The sequence below is a fragment of the Zingiber officinale genome, chromosome 7A (assembly GCF_018446385.1).
Source record: "Zingiber officinale cultivar Zhangliang chromosome 7A, Zo_v1.1, whole genome shotgun sequence".
In the NCBI taxonomy this organism is placed as follows: Eukaryota; Viridiplantae; Streptophyta; class Magnoliopsida; order Zingiberales; family Zingiberaceae; genus Zingiber; species Zingiber officinale.
The window spans coordinates 38,441,694-38,463,096 of record NC_055998.1 but is presented as its reverse complement, the minus strand read 5'-3'; the positions used below and the strand labels follow the sequence as shown (position 1 = coordinate 38,463,096).

At 35.0% G+C, this 21,403-nt stretch overlaps 1 protein-coding gene across 3 annotated transcripts; it reads right to left on the bottom strand.

The window, feature by feature from the left end:
• Window positions 1–4,714: 4,714 nt before the first annotated feature.
• Window positions 4,715–14,183, bottom strand: LOC122001346 (DEAD-box ATP-dependent RNA helicase 37-like). Of its 3 annotated transcripts, none has more exons than XM_042556055.1 (7): window positions 14,049–14,183; window positions 13,048–13,867; window positions 12,848–12,931; window positions 9,105–9,347; window positions 8,243–8,410; window positions 7,937–8,050; window positions 4,715–5,681 (listed from the first exon to the last, which is right to left on the bottom strand). In XM_042556055.1, the coding sequence occupies exons 2-7, from the start codon at window positions 13,771–13,773 to the stop codon at window positions 5,181–5,183; spliced, it is 1,836 nt and encodes a 611-aa protein (XP_042411989.1). In that variant the 5' UTR covers window positions 13,774–13,867; window positions 14,049–14,183; the 3' UTR covers window positions 4,715–5,180. The 3 variants fall into 3 exon arrangements, with proteins under 3 accessions (XP_042411989.1, XP_042411990.1, XP_042411988.1); XM_042556056.1 differs by having other exon boundaries at window positions 14,114–14,181; XM_042556054.1 differs by having other exon boundaries at window positions 13,975–14,171.
• Between the last annotated feature and the right edge of the window lie 7,220 nt (window positions 14,184–21,403).

The following is a 21,403-nucleotide window of genomic DNA, read 5'->3' as shown; positions in this document are numbered from 1 at the left end:
AATCATAAGAAAGTCAACTTATGATTTATTATTTTTACTTTTAAACGTGATAAGTGTTCTTCTCTTTTTTAAAAAAAATATATTAGCAAATATAAGATTATATACTATCACAAAATCTAATATAGTTTTCCCTTCTTCTTTTCTTATTCTAAACTTATAACATCCATGCATCCTCTCATATTCCTCATTTTTCATTCTGATATGCTCATTTAGATAACCTCCTATTAAATAAAATTATTTTATTTGGTGAAATATTTTATAATATTTTATCTAAGTTATCCCAAAATCTTAACTTGGTATCTTCATCTAATCCTACTTGAGGTACATATATGATAATTACATTCATAGTTTCTTTCGTTACTACTATCTTGAGAGCTATAATTCTATTTTCCTTTCTAACTACTCTTATAATTTCATCCTTTAATGAACTATTTACAAAAATACTCACTTTATTTCTTGTTTTGCTCTTTCTTGTGTATCATAACTTAAAACTTGAGTTCTCTATAATATTTGCCCTCTCGTCTATCGATTTTATCTCTTGTACATATAAAATACTAATTTTTCTCCTAATCATTGTATCTGCTATCTTCATTATTTACCAATGTGGGTTTATATGTTTCAAATCTCATATTATTAGTTTTCCTATTATACTTGTTCTTATTTAACCTATGATGTAAGAACTCTTATCTATTTAACACTAACTCAAGTTCTCAGGAAAATGTAGCAGTCCTTACCGATACGTTACAATCAGACCTTGCAACGTAAAATCTTATATATTTAACATTATACCCAAGTTCGAGAAATGTAGCAGTCATTGCTGAGACATTACAGTTTAACCTGCAACGTATTTCTTCCGGAGAACAACCTAATGTTAATATAATAATTTAATAAATTTATTCATTGAACATTTATCATAGTTTAATGTTGACTAGTAACTTAACATAACCCTTCCTTTTTATCCAGATTTGAGACCCATCATGATGATATAATTCATCATGGACGGAGCTACAACAAGTCAACAATAAGTTAAATTTTAATCTCATTAGATAAGGCTCATTATTATAGTAGTATGTATATTTAAATAAAATTTATTTTATTTTATCTCTCCTAATATAAAAAATATTCTCATTTCTCTTATTTATCCATTTTCATATTTTCATGTATCTACCTTAATTTTTTTTTTTATTCCCTTCTATTTCAATTACCCTATTATATAAAACATATCTATTAATTCTCTGTTTTTAAAAAACTGATCTTAAATATTTTAAAGAACTACAAATAACTTATTATATTTTATTTTAATAATTATTTTACTATGTTCGTATAATTAAATTTAAATTTTATATATTTTTGTTTTATTATATTAAAATTGAAATATTTTATTTTCAATATTTTAAAATTTAGTATTTACTTTTTTAAAATAGCTTATTAATATCAACTACCAATAATATAATATCAGTAGATTCATGATTTTATTAATTATTAATAAAAATATAGTAATTAAATAAAAACTTTTAATCATTGATAGGTCCGGCCTACAATCGTCGGTTGTTGTACCATCCTTGACTGCTAGAGCATCTAATTGGCTCTTTTGCCACGTCAGCTTACTGGGTTGTCCACGGAGATATTTGGCAGGATTTATTATGTCACAGAATCCAAATATATGACTAGCCAGCAAGTAGACGATTGACGTACCGGATACGATGGCTTGATGATCGATTCGTAGAAGATTTTCTCTATAAAAAAAAGGCGTTCCTTTGATTCTATGTATATGTACTTGAGTTAATAAATGTTAGTATCTAAAAATTACAAAAGGCGTTCCTTTGATTCTATGTATATGTACTTGAGTTAATAAATGTTAGTATCTAAAAATTACAAAGGACTTTTATCAGGTCCTTTGATATTCAAGTCAGTATAAATTTAGACAAGTAAAGAAAGAATAATGAAGAATGTACATACAAGAATAGAGTTTAGATGTTCGGGGAACTTATCCCCACTCCAAAGAGGATTTCCTCTTTATATACCACCTCACATATCCTCCACAATTATGAGGTGGCAAAATGTGTCAGACTTTGTTAGATAAAGAGAAGTATACAACCTGATCAATATGCAATAATTATATGAAGAATCTTCCCTTTATCCACATGTATATCTTTTATGTCATTTATAACTTTTATTATTGTTAACGTTGATAAAGGAATATACTATTATAAATGGTCTACTCATTGGAGACACAATGGTCCCTGGAGAAGTTTCTAGAAGAATATTCTCAACACAGTTGTTATTCTGACGGGTTATTAGGATTCTCTGATCATGTTGTCAACTAAGTATATCCCGGCCAATAAAATTTTTCGAGCAAAAGATCAGTCGTTCGCATGACTTCCACACGAGCCCTGATTTACTTCCTATAAAATATATTGCACGTCGTCCGACCCGATGCATTTGAGTAGAAGACATAAGAAGCTTACTTATAAAGATGGTCTCCAATCATAGTAAACCGACAAGCTCTTTTCTTAATCATACGTGTCTGCTCTCCATCTATTGGTAAAATGTCTTACTGCAAAAATAAAATGATGGGTGTTCTCCAATCATTCTACACTCAAGGTCGGCCTATCTTTCAATGCAAGCTACTAGTAGTATTTGTTCCACCGGCCTGTCTATGATCTAGGGAACTATGGCAAAAGCTAACTTGGCCAGGTCATTTGTCGTTTGATTTTTTGATCGGGAAACCTTCTGAATAATTACCTCCTGAAACTCAGCTCTAAATTTTTTGAAGGCTTCTATAAAGCTTGAGTCGCTCATTATTAATTTTGAAGTTGCCTGATAACTGCTATGCGGCTAATTGAGAGTCGGAATAAATTAAAACTCAAGCGGCATCTACGTGCCGAACAGTCTACAGGCTAACTATCAATGCTTCATACTCTACTTCATTATTAGTGGCCCAATAATTAAGTCGAACAGATATCTACATTCTGTCTTTTCTAGATGACAGGTGATATTAGAAGAATATCTATTCCGCTACTCTGTCAAGTAGATGACTCATCCACATATATTTTCCAAGTTTCATCAGGCTCAAGGTTTTGTATCTCGATGATAAAATTTGTCAAGGGTAGGCCTTAATGGATGTTCGATATTGTATGTCATATTCATTGAGTTCCATGGGACATACTCGCTGAGTTCCATGGTATACTTAATTAATCTCCTGAAAACTTCTGGATTGACAAGCACTTGATCCAAAGTATTATTGGTAAGTACCATGATTAAATACAAAAGGAAATAAGGATGTAACTTAACTTCTGTGTAGCTAAGATTAATTCATACATTATTTTTGTTAGTACGGTATATATATATATATATATATATATATATATTTTTGGTATGATCCTAACACTATACTGGTTGTTGCAGATGATATTTGTGCTTTTTTTTATTAAAAAAAAGTTTAAATAGATTGTGAATTTGCGATGACATATTCCATTACAAATGCCATATTTTGAACTACAAAGGCGAAATAAAAATTCTGTAAATAATGCGGGAGGGTAAATGAAATTTCTCCCTTAACGTTGGCGACATATCATATCGTATTAATTTGTGGCCCCGCCTTCAGGGGTCCACTTCCCTCATCATTTAATTAAACCCACCTGAATGCGGTGGGTCCCCTGGACCAAGTCTCCAGTACCGAAATTTTAACCGTACTTGCTTTATTTATCCTAAATGATCAAATTATTTTCCAGCATCCTTAGTCAATTTTTGATAGGTCCATTGACTAAATCTCTATACTGGCACAGAATATACAGGGTTAAAGTGTGCAGAACATTAAAATTAGGCATCCGTGCACATTCAAAAATAAATTAATTTAAATTGTTTTTTATATTTAATATTATAATTTAACCTTTAAATTTTAAAAATAAAATCATATTAACACAGCCAGGAGTTAAAAAAATAAATAAATAAAAATTGATACCTCGGATGATCTTACAGGTGCCTCATGTGAGGTGCCCACGCGGAGTGCTGACGCGGTATTTAATTAAGTTTCTTTTAATTTAATTAAAAGAAATCAAATTAGCCCACGCGGAGTGCTTAGCTATGATCGTAGGGGACTATTAAGTATATGGCCAGTGAGCAGACTAAGCAGCTAGGGAAATCAAGCTCCACGACCCAAATTAGATCGAGGACAACTCAAATTAAGTTGATCATCATATAAGAGATGGTCCACCCAATTTACACCTATATGAGCGAGAGAAAGTGAGTGCCCATTATAAATTTAAATTTACCAAAAACTTTATTTCATTCTTAAATTATCTTGTAATATCAATTTCTAAATTTCTTTTTTAAAAAATTCAATAACCTTTTAATGAAAAATAATAATAATAAGTAAAAACTCGATCCAATTTTCAATATTACAAGCTTTAATAGTATTTAATAATATTTTATCAGTCAAAATAAATAAATAAATAAAATAAAACAAAACAAGTGTTATGAGCGCACTATTATCGTTTTAACCCATTAAAAAATATTAAAAAAAATTGATCAAAACAATATTTTATCAATGTTTTAATAGTTAAAATGTCAAATAGCAAACCACAATTGCGTTGATGATGCTCCAAGTGTTCACTAGAGTTCCTTAACCATCCATGCACAGTCCTTCAAAACTAACATTTATCTGACTGAATATATCAACAAAACCATCAATGCAATCAATGGCAATCGATCATTCCAATATATATCGATAAATCATCTCATTCATAAGTATATTTGTCGCTCAAAACTAACAAAGAAGCAAGTGTAAATGTGAAAAATGACATGAAAGGCTTCACTTGGCTGATTTGGAAATCCTCCGGTGCTCCCTGATTCCCTCGAAACCTATCTGAACATTTTTACACATTTACACCGGAAGTAGAATAAACATAACAGGCAAAAACAGCATGACAGAATACAAACAGGTGAAGATGAAACCTAAAGTAAGTATACCCGACAAGAGACCCAAGAGTTTGTGGACACCGCCAATCCATCGAGAAATATTTGAGTGAATATTCAAACCTCAGAGAACTAAAGTGGTTACAAAATGAGAAAGAGGGATGAAAACAGACTATTACTATTAATTTTGTCTAAGCGTGCCAGCAAAATTCTATTCCTGAGAAAGTTTCGAGTCCAATTTGTTCAGTTGAATGGAGGAGTTGCTAATCCCAAGCACTAGCAAAACCTGCTCCGCTATGCCCACCTCCTTGTCCAGAAGATGAGCCATAGGCACCACCACCTCCATACCCACCATGATCACTGCCTCCCCCACCCCTATTATAATTGGAATCTCTGCGGAAGTCACGGCCACCAAATCGAGGTCCACCACCTCGGCGGCTTCTACCGCCCCCGCTGCCATAGGGACGAGCTAATGCATATCGAGCAAGCCATTCTGGCACCTCCTGTTTAGCTTCCTGCATAAGCTCTGACAATGACTTGGCCAGGGAAATGTTGCTCTCGTTGAAAAAAGCAGTGGCCAAACCTGTCTTTCCTGCTCTCCCAGTTCTTCCAATGCGGTGCACATAGTCGTCAATATCATTAGGGAGGTCAAAATTGATAACATGTGCCACGTGGGGGATATCAAGCCCACGAGCAGCGACATCTGTTGCGACTAAGATAGGAGTCACACCACTCTTGAAGGATCTCAAGGCTTGCTCCCTTTCCTATGAGAGCACATGAATAAGATGTTAGAAGTTGAAGGAACAGGATACATAAATCCTATAAAAAAGAAAGTGCGTAAGATGAGTAAGCGAAAGACAAAATAAATAAAAGTAACATCCTCATAGATGCACCATGCTTTGTTTGTTGTTGGGAACTGTCTGATCCATTGATCAGACATTATCAGGCATTATTCCAATGTCTCTCAATTTACATTGGAATAATTTTTTAAAAAGCAATACTAACTGAAGGGTTGATGTAAAAATATAATAAGGGATGCAGTAGGACACAGATCTCAATGGTAAAATGAAAAAATTTAGCACTCAAACTTGTAAATTGCCAGACATTATCATAAACAATTGTGGCTGGTAACTATGCAATATCTTGAGTCCAGCCATGTTAGAATGGATTAAATGGTCTTTTCAAGGTCAAAAAAAGTTATTCCCTTTATATGTGAATGCAATTATGCATAAAGCAATGAATAATTAAACAGATACAATTAAATTTCAATCAATTTTCTCTATAAATTTAACACATTAAATGTGGGGACGTGTTTGTGTTGTTCATGTAATGACCATTGCTTGTATTTTCTATTATAGATGGGTTATAATTTTGATTGAAAAGGCATCTGAGATTGCTTGAGCTATAAAACATGTCATGCAAACAAAGCAAACCGCAAGGAATAAAATGACACGAATCACTCGATGTCCAACCCATCCAAAGCAAGAAAGTGAACCACAATTCAATAGAAAAGAAAGCAACATCCCTATATAGCTAGAGGTTCATACAAGTTGCCCCTGGGGTGGTGGATTTATATCACGTCAGAGGTTCATACCAGCTTACACACTAAAGTGGATGAGCTTAAAAACATCAAGTAACATCATAGCATCAAACCAACTATTAGTAGCTGCCATATTTCTCTACACATTCACATATAAGAAACATTTAACCAAGCAAACTCAAATCCTTAATCAACACATGGGCCTGCATATATATTCGTAATTCCATCTGCTTGCTGTAGGTGGCAAAACTAAATCAATGAAATTAAATCATATACAAAAAGGAATGATTGATTTTAATCAGTAAAGGATGCTGATCCATCGTCATAAATGCAGTTGCGAGATGAAGAGGTAGAATAATCATTCTAGTGGTAAGGAAGAAACAATATGAAACTGAAAGATCACCCTACTGCCAGAGTGATTTGATATCTCAACATCAATCAAACTTAATATCATGTATGAACTGAACTGTGTAAAACATAATAGTGCCCAATTGAATGCTAGAACCGGTCCCTAGTTTAGATTAGTAAGAAAAAATAGTTCATGACAACTAACTAACTGGTTCCATCTCCTTTTTTGTTAGACCTAAATTAGTAATGTTAGTTTATTAAATATTACAGGTAAGTATCAACCATAATTCAATAGGCAGCTGTCAATCTCCATCCACCACCCTAGTTACCTCAATCAATTCGTCAGGGCATAATTTAACACCACTACCATCATATAGGAAACAATTTATTTTTAGTAACTTCAGAACAAACCACCTGAAGAATTTCAATCCTGCAGCAACTCAAATAAACTAACACCGATACTTTCCACTATATCTAACAGTTGAATTATGATATTTATCCAATCTTCCTAACAAAAAGAACATGAAAAGTTTTTTAAGCGGAAATATAAAAGCCACCAGCAATTCACATCTGACCAAACTCACCAAACATGCAATCAAAATAGGCTTAGACTAGTTTCAAAACAGTTAGTTCAAGACATGTCAAACATCAGTATGGCTTTGATTAACATAAGATGGAGGTGCCTGCATGTACCTACTGACAAAAGAGCACATTACCATGTTTAGCAGGCACTTTTTCTTTTACTTCTTTTTGGATTTTGGAGATGTTCAATGCTGGCATAGTAGTTTGAATTCAATAGTACATACTATGGATAGACTCTTTCAACCATATTAAGGAATCTTAACTACACGATAAATATGTCTGACCTCTACCAGTAGTGGCTTTATACTGTAATACACACAAGAAACAACTACTACAAAATATTCGATAAATGACAGCTTTGGGCACAAATATGTATCCTTAATGAAAACACCTAAAACCAAAACTGATCTCAACTTTCATCTACAAATTAGAATGATTCTTTTCATAAGTACACTAGGCTAGAACACTTTTTATTGGTTAGAATAACCAGATTAGAGGAGAACTGATCCAAGTAAAAAAAGGCTAAAACAAAAAATATAGGTAAATCACCTGCTGCGTTCTATCCCCATGAATGGTGGTTGCTGGAAACCCATTCATACACAACCAATGTTCCAGTGAATCAGCTCCTTTCTTTGTTTCCACAAAGACTAAAGTCAAAGCTTGCTGCAGGCAGGAAGCAATTCTATCAGTTATCAGTTATTCTCATAATGAAAAGAATTCCTGTTTATGTCCTACAAAAAATTCATTCACATGACAAGAGTGAAAATTTCATTAGTTATATCTCTTAGTTAAGTTTAGAAAGCAATATGCATAAAGGAGGGCAGAAGACTCAAAAATAAATAAACAGGGGTGTACCTTCCCATGGGTCTCATTAGTTTTTTCGGCATGGACAAGGTCCATAAGGTAACTTCTTTTGTCAGAATCTGGAACAAATTCAACTCTCTGAACAATTAAATCAGTACTAGAGCCAACCCTTCCAACAGCGAGAAAGATGTAATTGTAAAGAAAGTCAGAGGCCAATCTCTGCATATAAGAATAATTAACATGTCATTTGTATACACAATACAAAAAGTGGTTATGCAAAGAAAATCTGGTATCAAATTGAAAAAAGAAATTGCATGGAACAGCCAATAAGAAGTCATGATTAGTAAACAAAGATGATATGCATGAAGCATATCAGTCTTACATATTTGAACCCACATTGTTCGCCTTGAAATTCAAATCAAGACTGCAACAACTAAAAAAACACAAACATGACTTAAAAATCATAAGCAAATGTCCCAGGATCATTGAGATTCTGATTAGTAAGAACAAAATTTGTTCAAATCTATCAAGTTCAGCTCTTAATTGACCATGGTATCAGACAACTAAACACTACCTTGTCCAATCATAATTAGGACAATGACTGCTCTAATTTATAAAAATTGTATTGTGATGCATATGAGGCATCTAATCAAGAAATATTAAACCAAATAGAACAATAATTAAAACACCAATTACGTAGCAAAATAAAAGGCATGCATATTGCAAAAGAAGTATCAGTTAGAAATTGCATGCAACTTTATGTTATTGTTTTATTTTGCACAACTTCAAAGGGGAAGAAGACTTTTAGCATGTCATTTGACTAAAAACAATTAAGAGAAGAGCTACATAAAGTAATTTTGAAAGAAATGAAATAAAACACTAAATAATACACTGTTTAAGATGTAGAACCAACCTGTATCGCCTTTGGAAATGTAGCACTAAACAGCATTGTCTGCCTTTGACCTGGTGGAGGCATATCCATTTGCTCCACAATTCTCCTAATTTGTGGCTCAAAACCCATATCAAGCATTCTATCAGCTTCATCCAGTGCTAAATATCTAATATTTTGTAATGACACTTTAGCCCTCTCAAGCAAATCTACAAGACGACCAGGAGTTGCCACAAGAATGTCAACCCCTCTCTCTAAGTCCCGCAACTGGTAAAAGAATATTCTGTAAGCTAGTATTCCATTAAAGAAAAGATGAAATTTCAGCATAAAATATAATGTCCAATCACTACTCTAGTTTGGCAAATTTTGTCCAAAACAAGCATAAATGCATTGAGGATTGCAAGAGTAATGAGCAAATAAAAATTCTTCATCTGATAGTACTTTGATATTCGAGCAAACAGCAACCTTGCACAGAAGAGCAAAGTTCCAACAATATCAATGACAGTAACCAAGGGGGGAAAGTAGACAAGACAAGAATAATAATAGATTCAATTTTTTTCCTTGTTCAGTAATACAAGAGTTATGGTAGGGAATGAATAACCATTCTAAATTCCAAAGAAATAGAATATCTCATTGTATAAGAATGCAAGGATGTATACCCATCATTAGGCCAAAAAAGTATGTAACATGAACTGGGTAATGACTGATGAAAACAATCATCTGCATGGTAGTTACAACTTGCAGGGATAAGCCAGTGCATGCATAAAATTGTTCAAACAATTTTTCTGAAGGTCCAGAAAATGAAATGATAATATAAAAAAGGCAACTTGATTTTTCTTATTAACATAAAATACAGACATTTTAAAATCAATAATGAAGGCAAAGAACATTTAGTGAATAAAGGATGCAGTATTTCCTTTTGCAACTAAAGGTAGTAACCAGGAAGCTTACATGGATAAACCAGGGGCAAAAACAGAAGTGGTACATGGGTTTCACTTAAAATACAGCTAAGCTAAAACAATAGGCTATTGTTAGCTATATAAGATATATGGTTGAAATCAAGAAGTTATTTGAGTTGCTATGTATCACAAAATTTACACGGAAATTCACAGATGCACATCTAGAAGGAACATCCTGAAACAATTTAATTTTCAAGTGTTTTGTTTTGCATATCCTATTTAGATTTCATTAGTTTGTGAAAGAATGAGAGAAGGTTTAAATTTATAAAATTGATTGCTCAAACATAATTTTAAAAATGATTAATTTAATAGATTGTTTTTAAATAAATGTATCTAATTTGACAGGCTCTTCTAGTCGAAATTGTCAATAATGCATGGGGATACTTCTTCCCAGGACCCATTTCACTCCTCTTTGACTTCCTCCACTAGGCCACTGGTAATTATCATTCAATTTCAGGATGCATACAATCAGTTTTCAACTTTTCATCTTTTCCTGGTTCAATTTAAGCCCTACATCTATTGCAAAATTGCCACATGCTGTTTTCATTTAGTTCATTGCATCAAGATAGGTAGTTAAGTTTCCTTGCAGACATTTTATGTCAGCATAAAATTTGATGTTACTCCAGGTTCTTAGATGTCAGAGAGAAGTAAGGTTTTGAAATCTATATTTGAAGAGGGCAAGGACTAATCCTGTAATCAACAAGCAGGTCAACAAAGGTGCTGAGGATAACAGTGAGATCAGAGTTATAATATGTACACTTGATGAGAGAGAAATGTCAAGAGGAGACGAAGTTTTCAATCAACTTTGAGGTAGGAGAAGTTGATGAGAGGCCGAGTAAAACTTGACATAAGTCTTAAGAGAACAGAGATAAAGGAGATACTCTTATTTAAAACAATGCACACTAAATGAATGAAAGATGTTAGCAGTACCTCAATTTGAGAAAAGAAAATAGGGATGAAAGCAAGAGCAATCTCCCTCTTCCCTTTGGCGAAGGACCTTACAAGATTGTGATTATCTTGTCAGGCTTCAAAAAACTTCATCATTTTCTATTTTTTAGTATTGTTGCAGTGAGGATAGATGGCCATGAGAGCCAAATCGCCAACACAAACCTAACAGTACGAAAAGGCCATAAGGGGAGAATTGGTGTGATACTTCCATTGTAATCGATGTTCACAAGGCATACGAGCTGATCTGTATGTCTGAAAGAATACAATCTTTAGCAGTGTTCTAAATGGCGACTGAGACAACCGCTTAGGTGGGAGGCAGACATCAACGGCACTGCATTTGCCTGAGGCGGTGCTTTAGGCAAAAACTCACCTACTACCATCACTTGGAACCACTACCTCCTCTGCCACTTTTCCTCCACCGCGACGCATCTGAACGCGTCTCCTGGCCGGATGACGAGTCCGGACTTGTCGCGCAAGCTCGAATGTGTCGTTCAAGTGCGGCGACTATCCATAAGCGTCGAACTCGTCACCCGACCAAAAAAGAGTACACGGATAAGTTGCAAGTTAGGATTTAATTAAATAACTTTAAGTTAATAATTTTAATCAACTTCTAACTATGATTGGGATGCTTTAAATAGACTTAATTAAAACCTAATAAAATTATCCCATTAATTATATATATATATAATATTTTTATTTTAAAATATTTAGATTAAATGTTTAATTAATATATTTTATTAAAAGTAAATATTATAAAGAATAATAATTATTATTATTCTTTATAATATTATGTATAAAAAATAGTAAAAAAATTCAACCACCTAGACGGTCGAAACAATAGGTGATCATTGACCGCCCCACCACCACCTACTATCATTTACAACATTGATCTTTAGATTAGGTTGCGAAAGAAAATATGGTCCTATTGTCTTTGGTCATGTTGGAGAAAATAAGATTTCATGAATGAGAAGCATGGTTTGCATTTCGATAGTGAGGAAATAGATGTTTCTATTAAACATAGGATTTCTTTGGAGGGCAATGCAATGATAAGTGACAGATAATCAATTCAATGCAGGGATAGGCTAGTGGTGGGTGCAGGGAGAGAAAGAAAAACTAAGAAAAGAAAAGAAACCCAGTAGGGAGAGAAAAAGTCATGGGGATGGAGGAAAATCAGACTTGATGGTAAAGAGCAAGAAGGGCTCACTTTCACATGACATTCGGGCCTTCCCTAACGGAACTTAAGATAAACACTCTAAGTCTAGGAAAGATACCGCACTGGTATCAGTTGAAAGAGAAAATATTGTATGGCTATTCCTATTCCAAGAAAACTTACAATATGCATAGAACTTTGGCATAATACCTAACAACTCTATATCCCGTGGGACTATACCTATGGCACCTATAATTGTAACTAATAGAACTTTTAACAATTGCAACGTCTATCGATAAAACACAAAAAATAGGGATTTATTTACTGCTAAAGGAAAAAAAACAGCTAGGCATGAAATTAAGTATAACCATACAATTTCTGTCTAATGATAAAACCTATATAACAAGAACACTGATTGATCAAAAGCATCCAACAAAGTTCATAGAGATGGAACCTATTATACCTAGCCAATTATAAAATTGAAAGGACCTTAATGTGCTAACTAGTTCTATCACTGCATGAATAATCTAAATCACATAATTGTTCCCTTCAAATAACAAGGTAGTTTGCCTTTCACAAAATCTATTGAACAATAAATTGATAAGCCATGGGTATCATCAATGGTGCATTTACCTCAGCATTACCAAGTTTGTGCCAATAAAATTTTGCATTTTAAAGACATGAATAAAGTCAGGAAACAGAATCAGAACCTGTTGATTAATTGGAGCACCACCATAGGCAACAACAGCCCTCACGCCTGTTTGATAAGAAAACTTTCTTGCTTCCTCATGTATCTAGGAGAAACAATCATCAATTACTAAAGAAAATATGAAGTTAATCAATTAGGGGAAGAAATATCAGAAGAAAAAACTGCCAAGGAAAACATGATTTTAGTCTCAAGTGAACATACTTGGATAGAGAGCTCTCGAGTAGGTGATAAAATCAAAGCAACAGGAAATACTGTCCTCGAGCCTCTTTGCCTTTGTGAAGGTGGCCCTCTCATGATCCCACAGATGATTGGGAAGCAGAAAGCAGCTGTCTTCCCAGACCCAGTCTGAGCACAGGCCATCAGGTCCCTACCAGCAACAGATATTGGGATTGCATGACGCTGGACTGGGGTTGGCTTCACATACTTGCACCTCTTAATGTTCTGATTCAATCCCTCCCCCAAATCGATCTCTGCAAATGTGTTAACGGGTGGGGGCACATTCTCACCACTAGTCTCGACTGGAATGTCCTCGTAGGCATCAAAATTGATGCCAGTGTTCTCCTGAACATCAAAAATAGCTTTGCTGCTTTCTTCCTCATTGAAAAATGGGTTCACCTCCGACTCCCTGCGGTCCCAACCTCCACCTCTGGTGTTCCAACCACCGCCACCACGGCCACCATCAAGACCAGACCTACCTAAATCACGGGAAGGAGTAGCACCCCAACGGCTTCCTGTAGATGCTTGCGGAGGATAAGCAGAAGGCAATCTAGCGGCAGAAGGGCCGTTACCGACCACAGGGGCCTCTGAAGCTTGCGGCCGATTACGAAGATGAGGAGGAACGTAGGAGTTAGTTCGGCGAGGGGCAGTATCTGCTGCGCCCGCCGAGCTCTCGGCGTTCGCAACTGCATCAGCCCATGAAGCGCGCATGATTGAGAAGACAAACCAAACGAATAACTTGCACTATCAGATGACCAAGAGATCTAAGTAGAGCTACCGATCATCAACAACGAATTGTGTTTGCCTGCCAAAAAAATATTAAAAATCGTACACCTTTCAGAGCATTGACGAAGATAACAAAGGAAGAAACAAAAAAGCAGATCTTTCGAAGAGGAAAAGAGGAACACGGACAACAAAATAGGAACTTTTTTGCTCTCCTCTCGGAAAAGGCGGTGGTAAGAATCGGGAGAGAGAGAGAGAGAGACCTCGCTAGAAAACCGAGAGCGACAGAGAGAAAGAGGCCACAAGGGGCGAGATAGGAGCGACGGACCAGAAGAAAGAAACCCTAATTAGCGGATTGAGGGCGTATTCGCGCGCGTATGTTTTGGAGACACAGGCAGGAGGGTTACGTTACATACAACCCGCGACAGACTGTATCAACGTAACATTAAATTACTTCTCTGCCCTCGTAACATTTCTTTTATTTTATTTATTATTTTGATAATCTGATGCTAAATTTAAACTATAATTTATGTATATTTAGAATTCGACAATATTAAATTACGTGTTTACCCTCGTAATATTTCTTTTATTTTTTATTTATTTTGATAATCTAAATATTCAAGCTCGGAGTAATTTAAAATATAATTTATACATATTTAATTTCGATTTTTAAAATACTCATTTTTATTATAATTCAAGTTTTGATTTTTTTTAATTTTTTTTTTCTCTTGAGTGCTTTACTATTTGAAAAAAAAAAAATCATATGCTGACTTTGGAGGCTAGGAATGATAATAAATTAGGTTCGAATAAGATTTCATATTCTTCATACTATTAGATATTCATGTCTATATTTATACCTATTAAAGGATAGTTATATCAACACGTATAGTCAGTGGATTTTAGAAAAAAATATCTTTTATATTTTATATATAGATAGAGTACTTTTATCCTTGGCGACATCTATGCACTCATGTGTGTCATGCACAGATATCACCTAGGATATTAAATTTATTGTGGCAAAAAGGTGAAATGCTCGCCCCCAGCACCCCCGTTGTATCCGATCCAAGGTCATCACGAGGGAGGTAAATCGCAGCATTCGAGCGAGTATGTGACCGACAAGGTGTAAACCTCTTGAAGAAGTTTATATTCCATCACATCATTACCATATCAAAAGTTTAAAACCCCACTCATTTTAAAAACCTCTTTTCACTATCATAAACCTCTCTAATAACTATTTATAACCCCACTATCAATGTATTTATTTTTATTTTTATTTTTCACTTATCTATATTTATAATTTCATTTACTCTATATATAATAATAATTAATATTTTAATTTTAATTTATAATTTTATTAGTATTTAAAATTTTTTACATTTATTTATTTATGTAAAAATAATAATTTGATATAAATAAATAAAAAAAATTATTGATCACGTAATAAAGAGAAGTGGTGCAAGATTAGAGTTTCATGATGTATTACAAAATATTGTATGAAATAAAACATTAGATAATTAAGTGCTTCAAAATTAATAAATTACTTTTTATTCATCGCAGCTATAGTGTGTCCATATGTGCTCAACTAAGTCGGCTCGAAGCTCATTATGCACTAGATTATCACGTAGCTCACAATTTTTCCTTATGTACTCTCGGAATTCTTCGGTTGAACCTTGATTTATCTATGCAGGAGGATCATTACCATCTTCATCTAACCAATTTCCTATTGCATCCCCCTCGTCCTCAACTATCATGTTATGCAAAATTATACACGTAAACATGATATCCTTCAAGTTACTCTTATACTAAAATCGACAATGACCTCTAACTATTGTCCAACAAGATTGGAGCACCCCAAATGCCCACTCGACATCTTTTCTTGCAGCCTCCTGTCTTTCCTTGAACTTCTTTCTCTTGGGATCCAGGGGCAGGGAAAGCTCTTGACGAAAGTAGCCCATTGCGAATAGATCTCGTCTGTTAGATAATATCCTTTTGTATATTGTGTGTCATATATTGTAAAATTAACCTCTGGTGCATTTCCTTGTAATACATTGTTGAATAAAGGTGATTCGTTAAGCATGTTAATATTGTTAGAGTGTATACTGAAAGCCTAAGCTTTTGTAAACATTTATTTTGAATAAAGAATCACATTTGGTTAAATTATCTACATTTGTTTATAGTTGTTCAATTAATTTATATTATAGATAACATAGTATGTGGTGTTAAAATGGAAAGGAACAAACCATTAGAAGGTCGTAGTGTAATTAGGTATTAGTTTATCTTAACTATATAATTACACTAGTACACTTAGAGTGTATTGAGTAGAACCATCAGAGGTCGTTTCTTTTATACTGACTTTATAAAGGAACAAGACCTCAGTTATTATGGAAGTGTGTGCTCTTAATCCTAATATAATAACAAGCACATATATTTGATATTTATTTCTTTAATTTATCAATAGGTGAGATTTAGTTCGATAAATCAATAAGCCCGATAAGTTGGGAAATGATATCACTTATAGTGTGTATTGTTGATTATAGAAGAAAACTGTGTCCTAGTGATCTAGGTTGATAATGTCCCCAAGAGGAGCTCATAAGGATTGTCATGTTAAACCCTGCAGGTGGGCTTAGTCCGACATGACGATAAGGTTGAGTGGTACTAATCTTGGACTAAGATATTAATTAAATGAATTGTCAGTAACTCACTTAATTAGTGGACATTCGACATCTTAAACACAGGGAGACTAACACACTCATAATAAGAAGGATCCCAAAAATGTAATTTGGGATTGATGCGGTAGTTCAATAATAGTTCTCTAGTGGAATGAATTATTATTGATAAAATTAAGTTGTGTGTTCGAGGCGAACACAGGATGCTTAATTTTATCAAGAGACCAAAACCAATTCCTCCTCTCGGTCCCTATCGTAGCTTCTTATTTATAGAGTACTATACCCACATATACCCACCTTCATACCCATGTTGTAGGGGCCGACCAAGCTAGCTTGAGGACCAAGCCAGGGTCGGCCAAGCCTTGATCCATGGGTGGTCGGCCCTAGCTTGAACCCAAGCTTAGGTGGTCGGCCCTATTAAATTAGAAAAGAATTTTAATTTTAAAATTTTCTTATGTGGAAGATATAATTTATTGGAGAGATTAAAAATTAAAATATCTCTTTTATAAGTTTCTACAAAAGATTAAGAAAAGAGATTAAATCTCTTTCCTTATTTGTAGATTGAAAGGATATTTTATTTTTCTTCTTTGTAAATTATTCACATGTTGAAAAATTAAAATTATAGAAATTTATTTTTATCAACCATGAAGGGATTTTAAAGGGAAATTTTATTTTTTAAAAATTTCGGAGACAAATAAGGAATTTTAATTGGTTAATTGAAAATTGTCTTATTTGTTCTTCCATGAGGTGGCCGACCATGGCATGGATAATTAGGAAATTTTATTTAATTTTTCTTAATTAATTCATGTCAAGGAAAGTTAAGGAAACTTTATTGTAATTAAATTTCCTTTTTTGCCAAAGCTAAGGATTATAAAATAGGGGGTTTTGGGTGCCTTCAAGGTGAACAACCTCTATTATTTTTCTCCCTCTTTTCTTCCTTGGTGTGGCCAGTTTTTCCCTTTCTCTTCTCTCCATCCTTGTGGTCGAAACTCTCTTCTCTCTTGGAGATCAAGTGGTGGCCGGATCCTAGCTTGGAGAAGAAGGAGAGAAAGCTTGCATCCCTTGGAGCTTGGTTGGTGAAAAAGATCTTCATCCTTTGGAAGTCTTGCTTGGCCGAAACTTGAAGGAAGAAGAAGAAGGTGCTAGGTGGTCCTCGTCTCGGAAGATCGTTGCTCACACAATGTCCGAGATTAGAAGAGGAATACGGTAGAAGATCAAGAGGTCATTATCTACTAAGTAAGGTATAACTAATATTGTTTTTCGCATCATGTTAGTTTTATCTCCATGTAAAAATACTAAATACAAGAGGCATGCGATTCTAGTTTTTTGAATTAGTTTTCGAAATTGTGTTCTTTTGTTTTTTCTTTTCCTTGTGATTTGATTGTTCTTAGAGGTTAACCTAGGGTTACTATGGGAAGGTTAAATATTTAATTTCCTTAAAAGGCTTTGTCTAGTCGGTGGTGGTTGCTCCCATATCCAAGAAGGTCATGTGCCTCGCCATGCAGTACTAGAAGCCGATTTTGGAAATGGATATTTAATTGTCTTCGTGACCTAGGTGATTTGGATCGAACGTGTTAAGTTCCGCAGGAGATCCAAGTCTAAACTTAAAAGAACAAATAAATTAAACTTATGATCAAACGTGTTAAGTTCTACAGGCGATCCAAGTTTAATTTAAAAGAACACATGGTAGCTAGGAAAAGGTTCAGACCTTTGTACAAAATTTTTGTACAGTGGAACCGTTAGGTTTTCCAAGTAACAACCAACAATTGGTATCAGAGTTAGGGTTTTGCCTCTGTGTATTTGGTATTAGTTTAATTATGCACATGTCATACATAATTTAGGCAGGATAATAGTAGGATGTGCTAACTTTGTGGATGCAAGATCCAACTATTATGGCTTGTAGTTATTATATGTGTGATTGGACCCTTGGACATGTCAAGGGCATTTATTGTGTGTGCATGATTGTATTGTAAAATACAGCAGGAGCTGTATTTAGTTTTATTAGGAGTTTATTTTTTGATCTAGATACATGTACATTCCTTCGAGGAATATAGGATCGAAAAATGTAAAATTCTATTTATGTCGCGGATCGAATCTTGCAAGGCGTGGAATCTTTTGAGGACCAGAGGCGCAGCGGAACAAGGAGCAAGATGGATGCGACAACTAGACCCGGTGGTGGTGGCCAAAATGGCAGCAGCTAGGGATGACAACACACGGAGGACAATAATAGTATACATGTTTAGTAGGCTAGCATAGTCAAAATTCCTCACTTTAAATCACTAAGTGGGAGAGGGATTTTAAATAAATTCCACGGTCTCCATTACTGGTTTGTAAGTGATGCAAACAAACTTGCGCGTTGGCTCTGAGTGCCTTCCTCCATATCGGATGAGTTTGTTTGTGGATCACTAGAACAAACTTCCATTTTGGATGACTATAGGAAGTTAATTAAGAGCGTGTGATCTTCCCCATCGGAAGGGGCACAATCTTATTAATGGACTTAGTGTCAAGTAATGGTATACATTTAGGCACGTCTAATAGTATCCTCTCCATCGGAGTCACTACTATTATTCGTGTGACCAAAGGAAACCAACTATTAATTTTATTTGTTAAAAAGTTAGGTTGACAAGATAATAAAATTAATGGGTTAAACCCTCCTTTTACAAATGTTGAATTTGTATACGTCCACACTATCGTGGCATACAAAATTCACGGTGTTTTGAGGTGTTGGTTAATTTAAAATAGTATTGTTTGAGGAATCAATATTATTCTAAATTTAGAGTTCTGACCAAAAGTTATTTGTGATTCTTAGGATGACTTTCAACCCACTGACCATCATACTAAAAGAGAACGGACTTACTGGTCATAACTACATAGATTGGAAAAGGAACCTGGACATTGTTCTTACTGCTGAAAGCTATAAGTTTGTACTGACTGAGCCTTGCCCTGATGCACCCACTGGTGAATCTACCCAAGAGGAGATTGAATATCATAAGAAATGGATAAAAGCAGATGAGATAGCGTGGTGTTATATTTTGGCTTCAATGTCAAATGTATTGCAACATCAGCATCAAGATTTACCACCAGCTTATGATATTATGAACAATCTCAAGGAACTCTTTGGTCACCAGGATCGGGCCTCTAGGCAAGAAGTCATGAGAAAGATAATGACAGCCACCATGCAAGAGGGTACTCCCGTAAGGGATCATATCCTAAAGATGATGGCTTATCTAAATGAAATACAAATCCTTGGAGGAGAAATTGATGGGGAACCCCAGATCGATATGATCCTCCAAACGCTACCTAGAAGTTTTGAGCAATTCCGCCTGAATTACAATATGAATAAAAGGATATATTCATTAGCAGAACTACTGAAAGAACTTCAGGCAGCAGAAGGTTTGTTTCATCACAATTCTCAGATTCACTATGCTGAAAATGGTTCTACTTCTAAACCGAAAGGAAAGAAGAAGAAGAAACAAGTTAGCTCAGCAAAGAAGGTGAATAAATCTCAGAGTACAGGATCTAAAGCTGGAGTGAAGAAGCCGAAGGGCAAGTGCTTCATCTGCAAGCAGTCAGGGCATTGGAAGGCGGACTGTCCTCGTAGGAATCAAAACAACAAAGGTATATCTCATGCTCTGGTTGTCGAAACATGTTTAGCGGTGTTATCTACTAGCACCTGGTGTGTAGATACGGGAGCCACTGATCATGTCTGCAATTCTTTGCAGGGGTTCCAGGAAACCCGACGACTATATGAAGGAGAGACAACTGTTTACATGGGCAATGCTACTAAGGCGGCGGCTGTTGCAGTGGGAGACGTCTACTTATCTTTTGATAGAAATAGAAAATTGATTTTAAGAAATTGTCTTTATGTACCTAGTTTTAGAAAGAATTTAATTTCAGTTTCTAAACTGTTTTTGGATGGATATTCTGTTTCCTTTAATAACAATGTAGTTATAAAGAGAAATAAAGTTATTATATGTTCTGATGCATTAGTTGGCAATTTATATACTTTAAATCCAATTTCTCCCACAAAGCTAAATATGAAAATTTATAACACATCTTCTAACACTAATAAGAGAAAACAACCTTCGGAAATGAACCAAGCATATCTTTGGCATTTAAGGCTTAGTCATATTAACTTAAGTAGGATTCAAAGGCTTATAGCCGATGGACTCTTGGGTCACTACAAGAAAAACGTCATTCAACAACACTCAAACGACAACGGTTTTATATCAAACCGTTGTCTTTTTGCCATTTAACAATGATTTTAACAAAAATTGTTGTCTTTTAGTAATTTTTTTGGCCTATGACAACGGTTTTTAAAAACCGTTGTCTATTTATGTTTTTTTGGGGATACGACAACGGTTTTTAAAGGGTACAACAACAGTTTTTTAAAACTGTTGTCTATGTGCGCTTTTTTGGGATTACGACAACGGTTTTTAAAAACCGTTGTCTATTAAGTGTTGTTGAATGCGATTGTTTTTTCTTTCGCCACTTTTTCTCCTTCGTCATTTTTCTGTCTATTAAGTGTTGTTTACGCCTTGTTTTTTTCTGTCTCTTTCCAAAACCCTACTCTTCGCCGCCTTCTTCGCCGCCTCCCTCCTCACCGCCCTCTTCACCGCCTCCCTCTTCGCCGCCTCCCTCCTCACCAGCCTCTTAGCTGCCTCCTTCCTCACCGCCCTCTTCGTCGCCTCAACTTTCGGCCTCGCCATCTCCTCCTCGCGGCCTCTACTTTCAACCATCTTCACCGCCTCCTCCTCGTCGCATCGACTTTCAACCATCTTTATTGCCTCCTTCTCACCAGCGCCTCCTCCTCGCCACCTCGACATTTCTTTCTGAAACCTGATATTTCTAATGCTGAAACCTGATATTTCTTTCTGTATAGGGAGACTGTTGATGCATGGGAAAGCAAAAGGTTATGACCAGCTACATATGGTTCAACAGATGAATTCCCT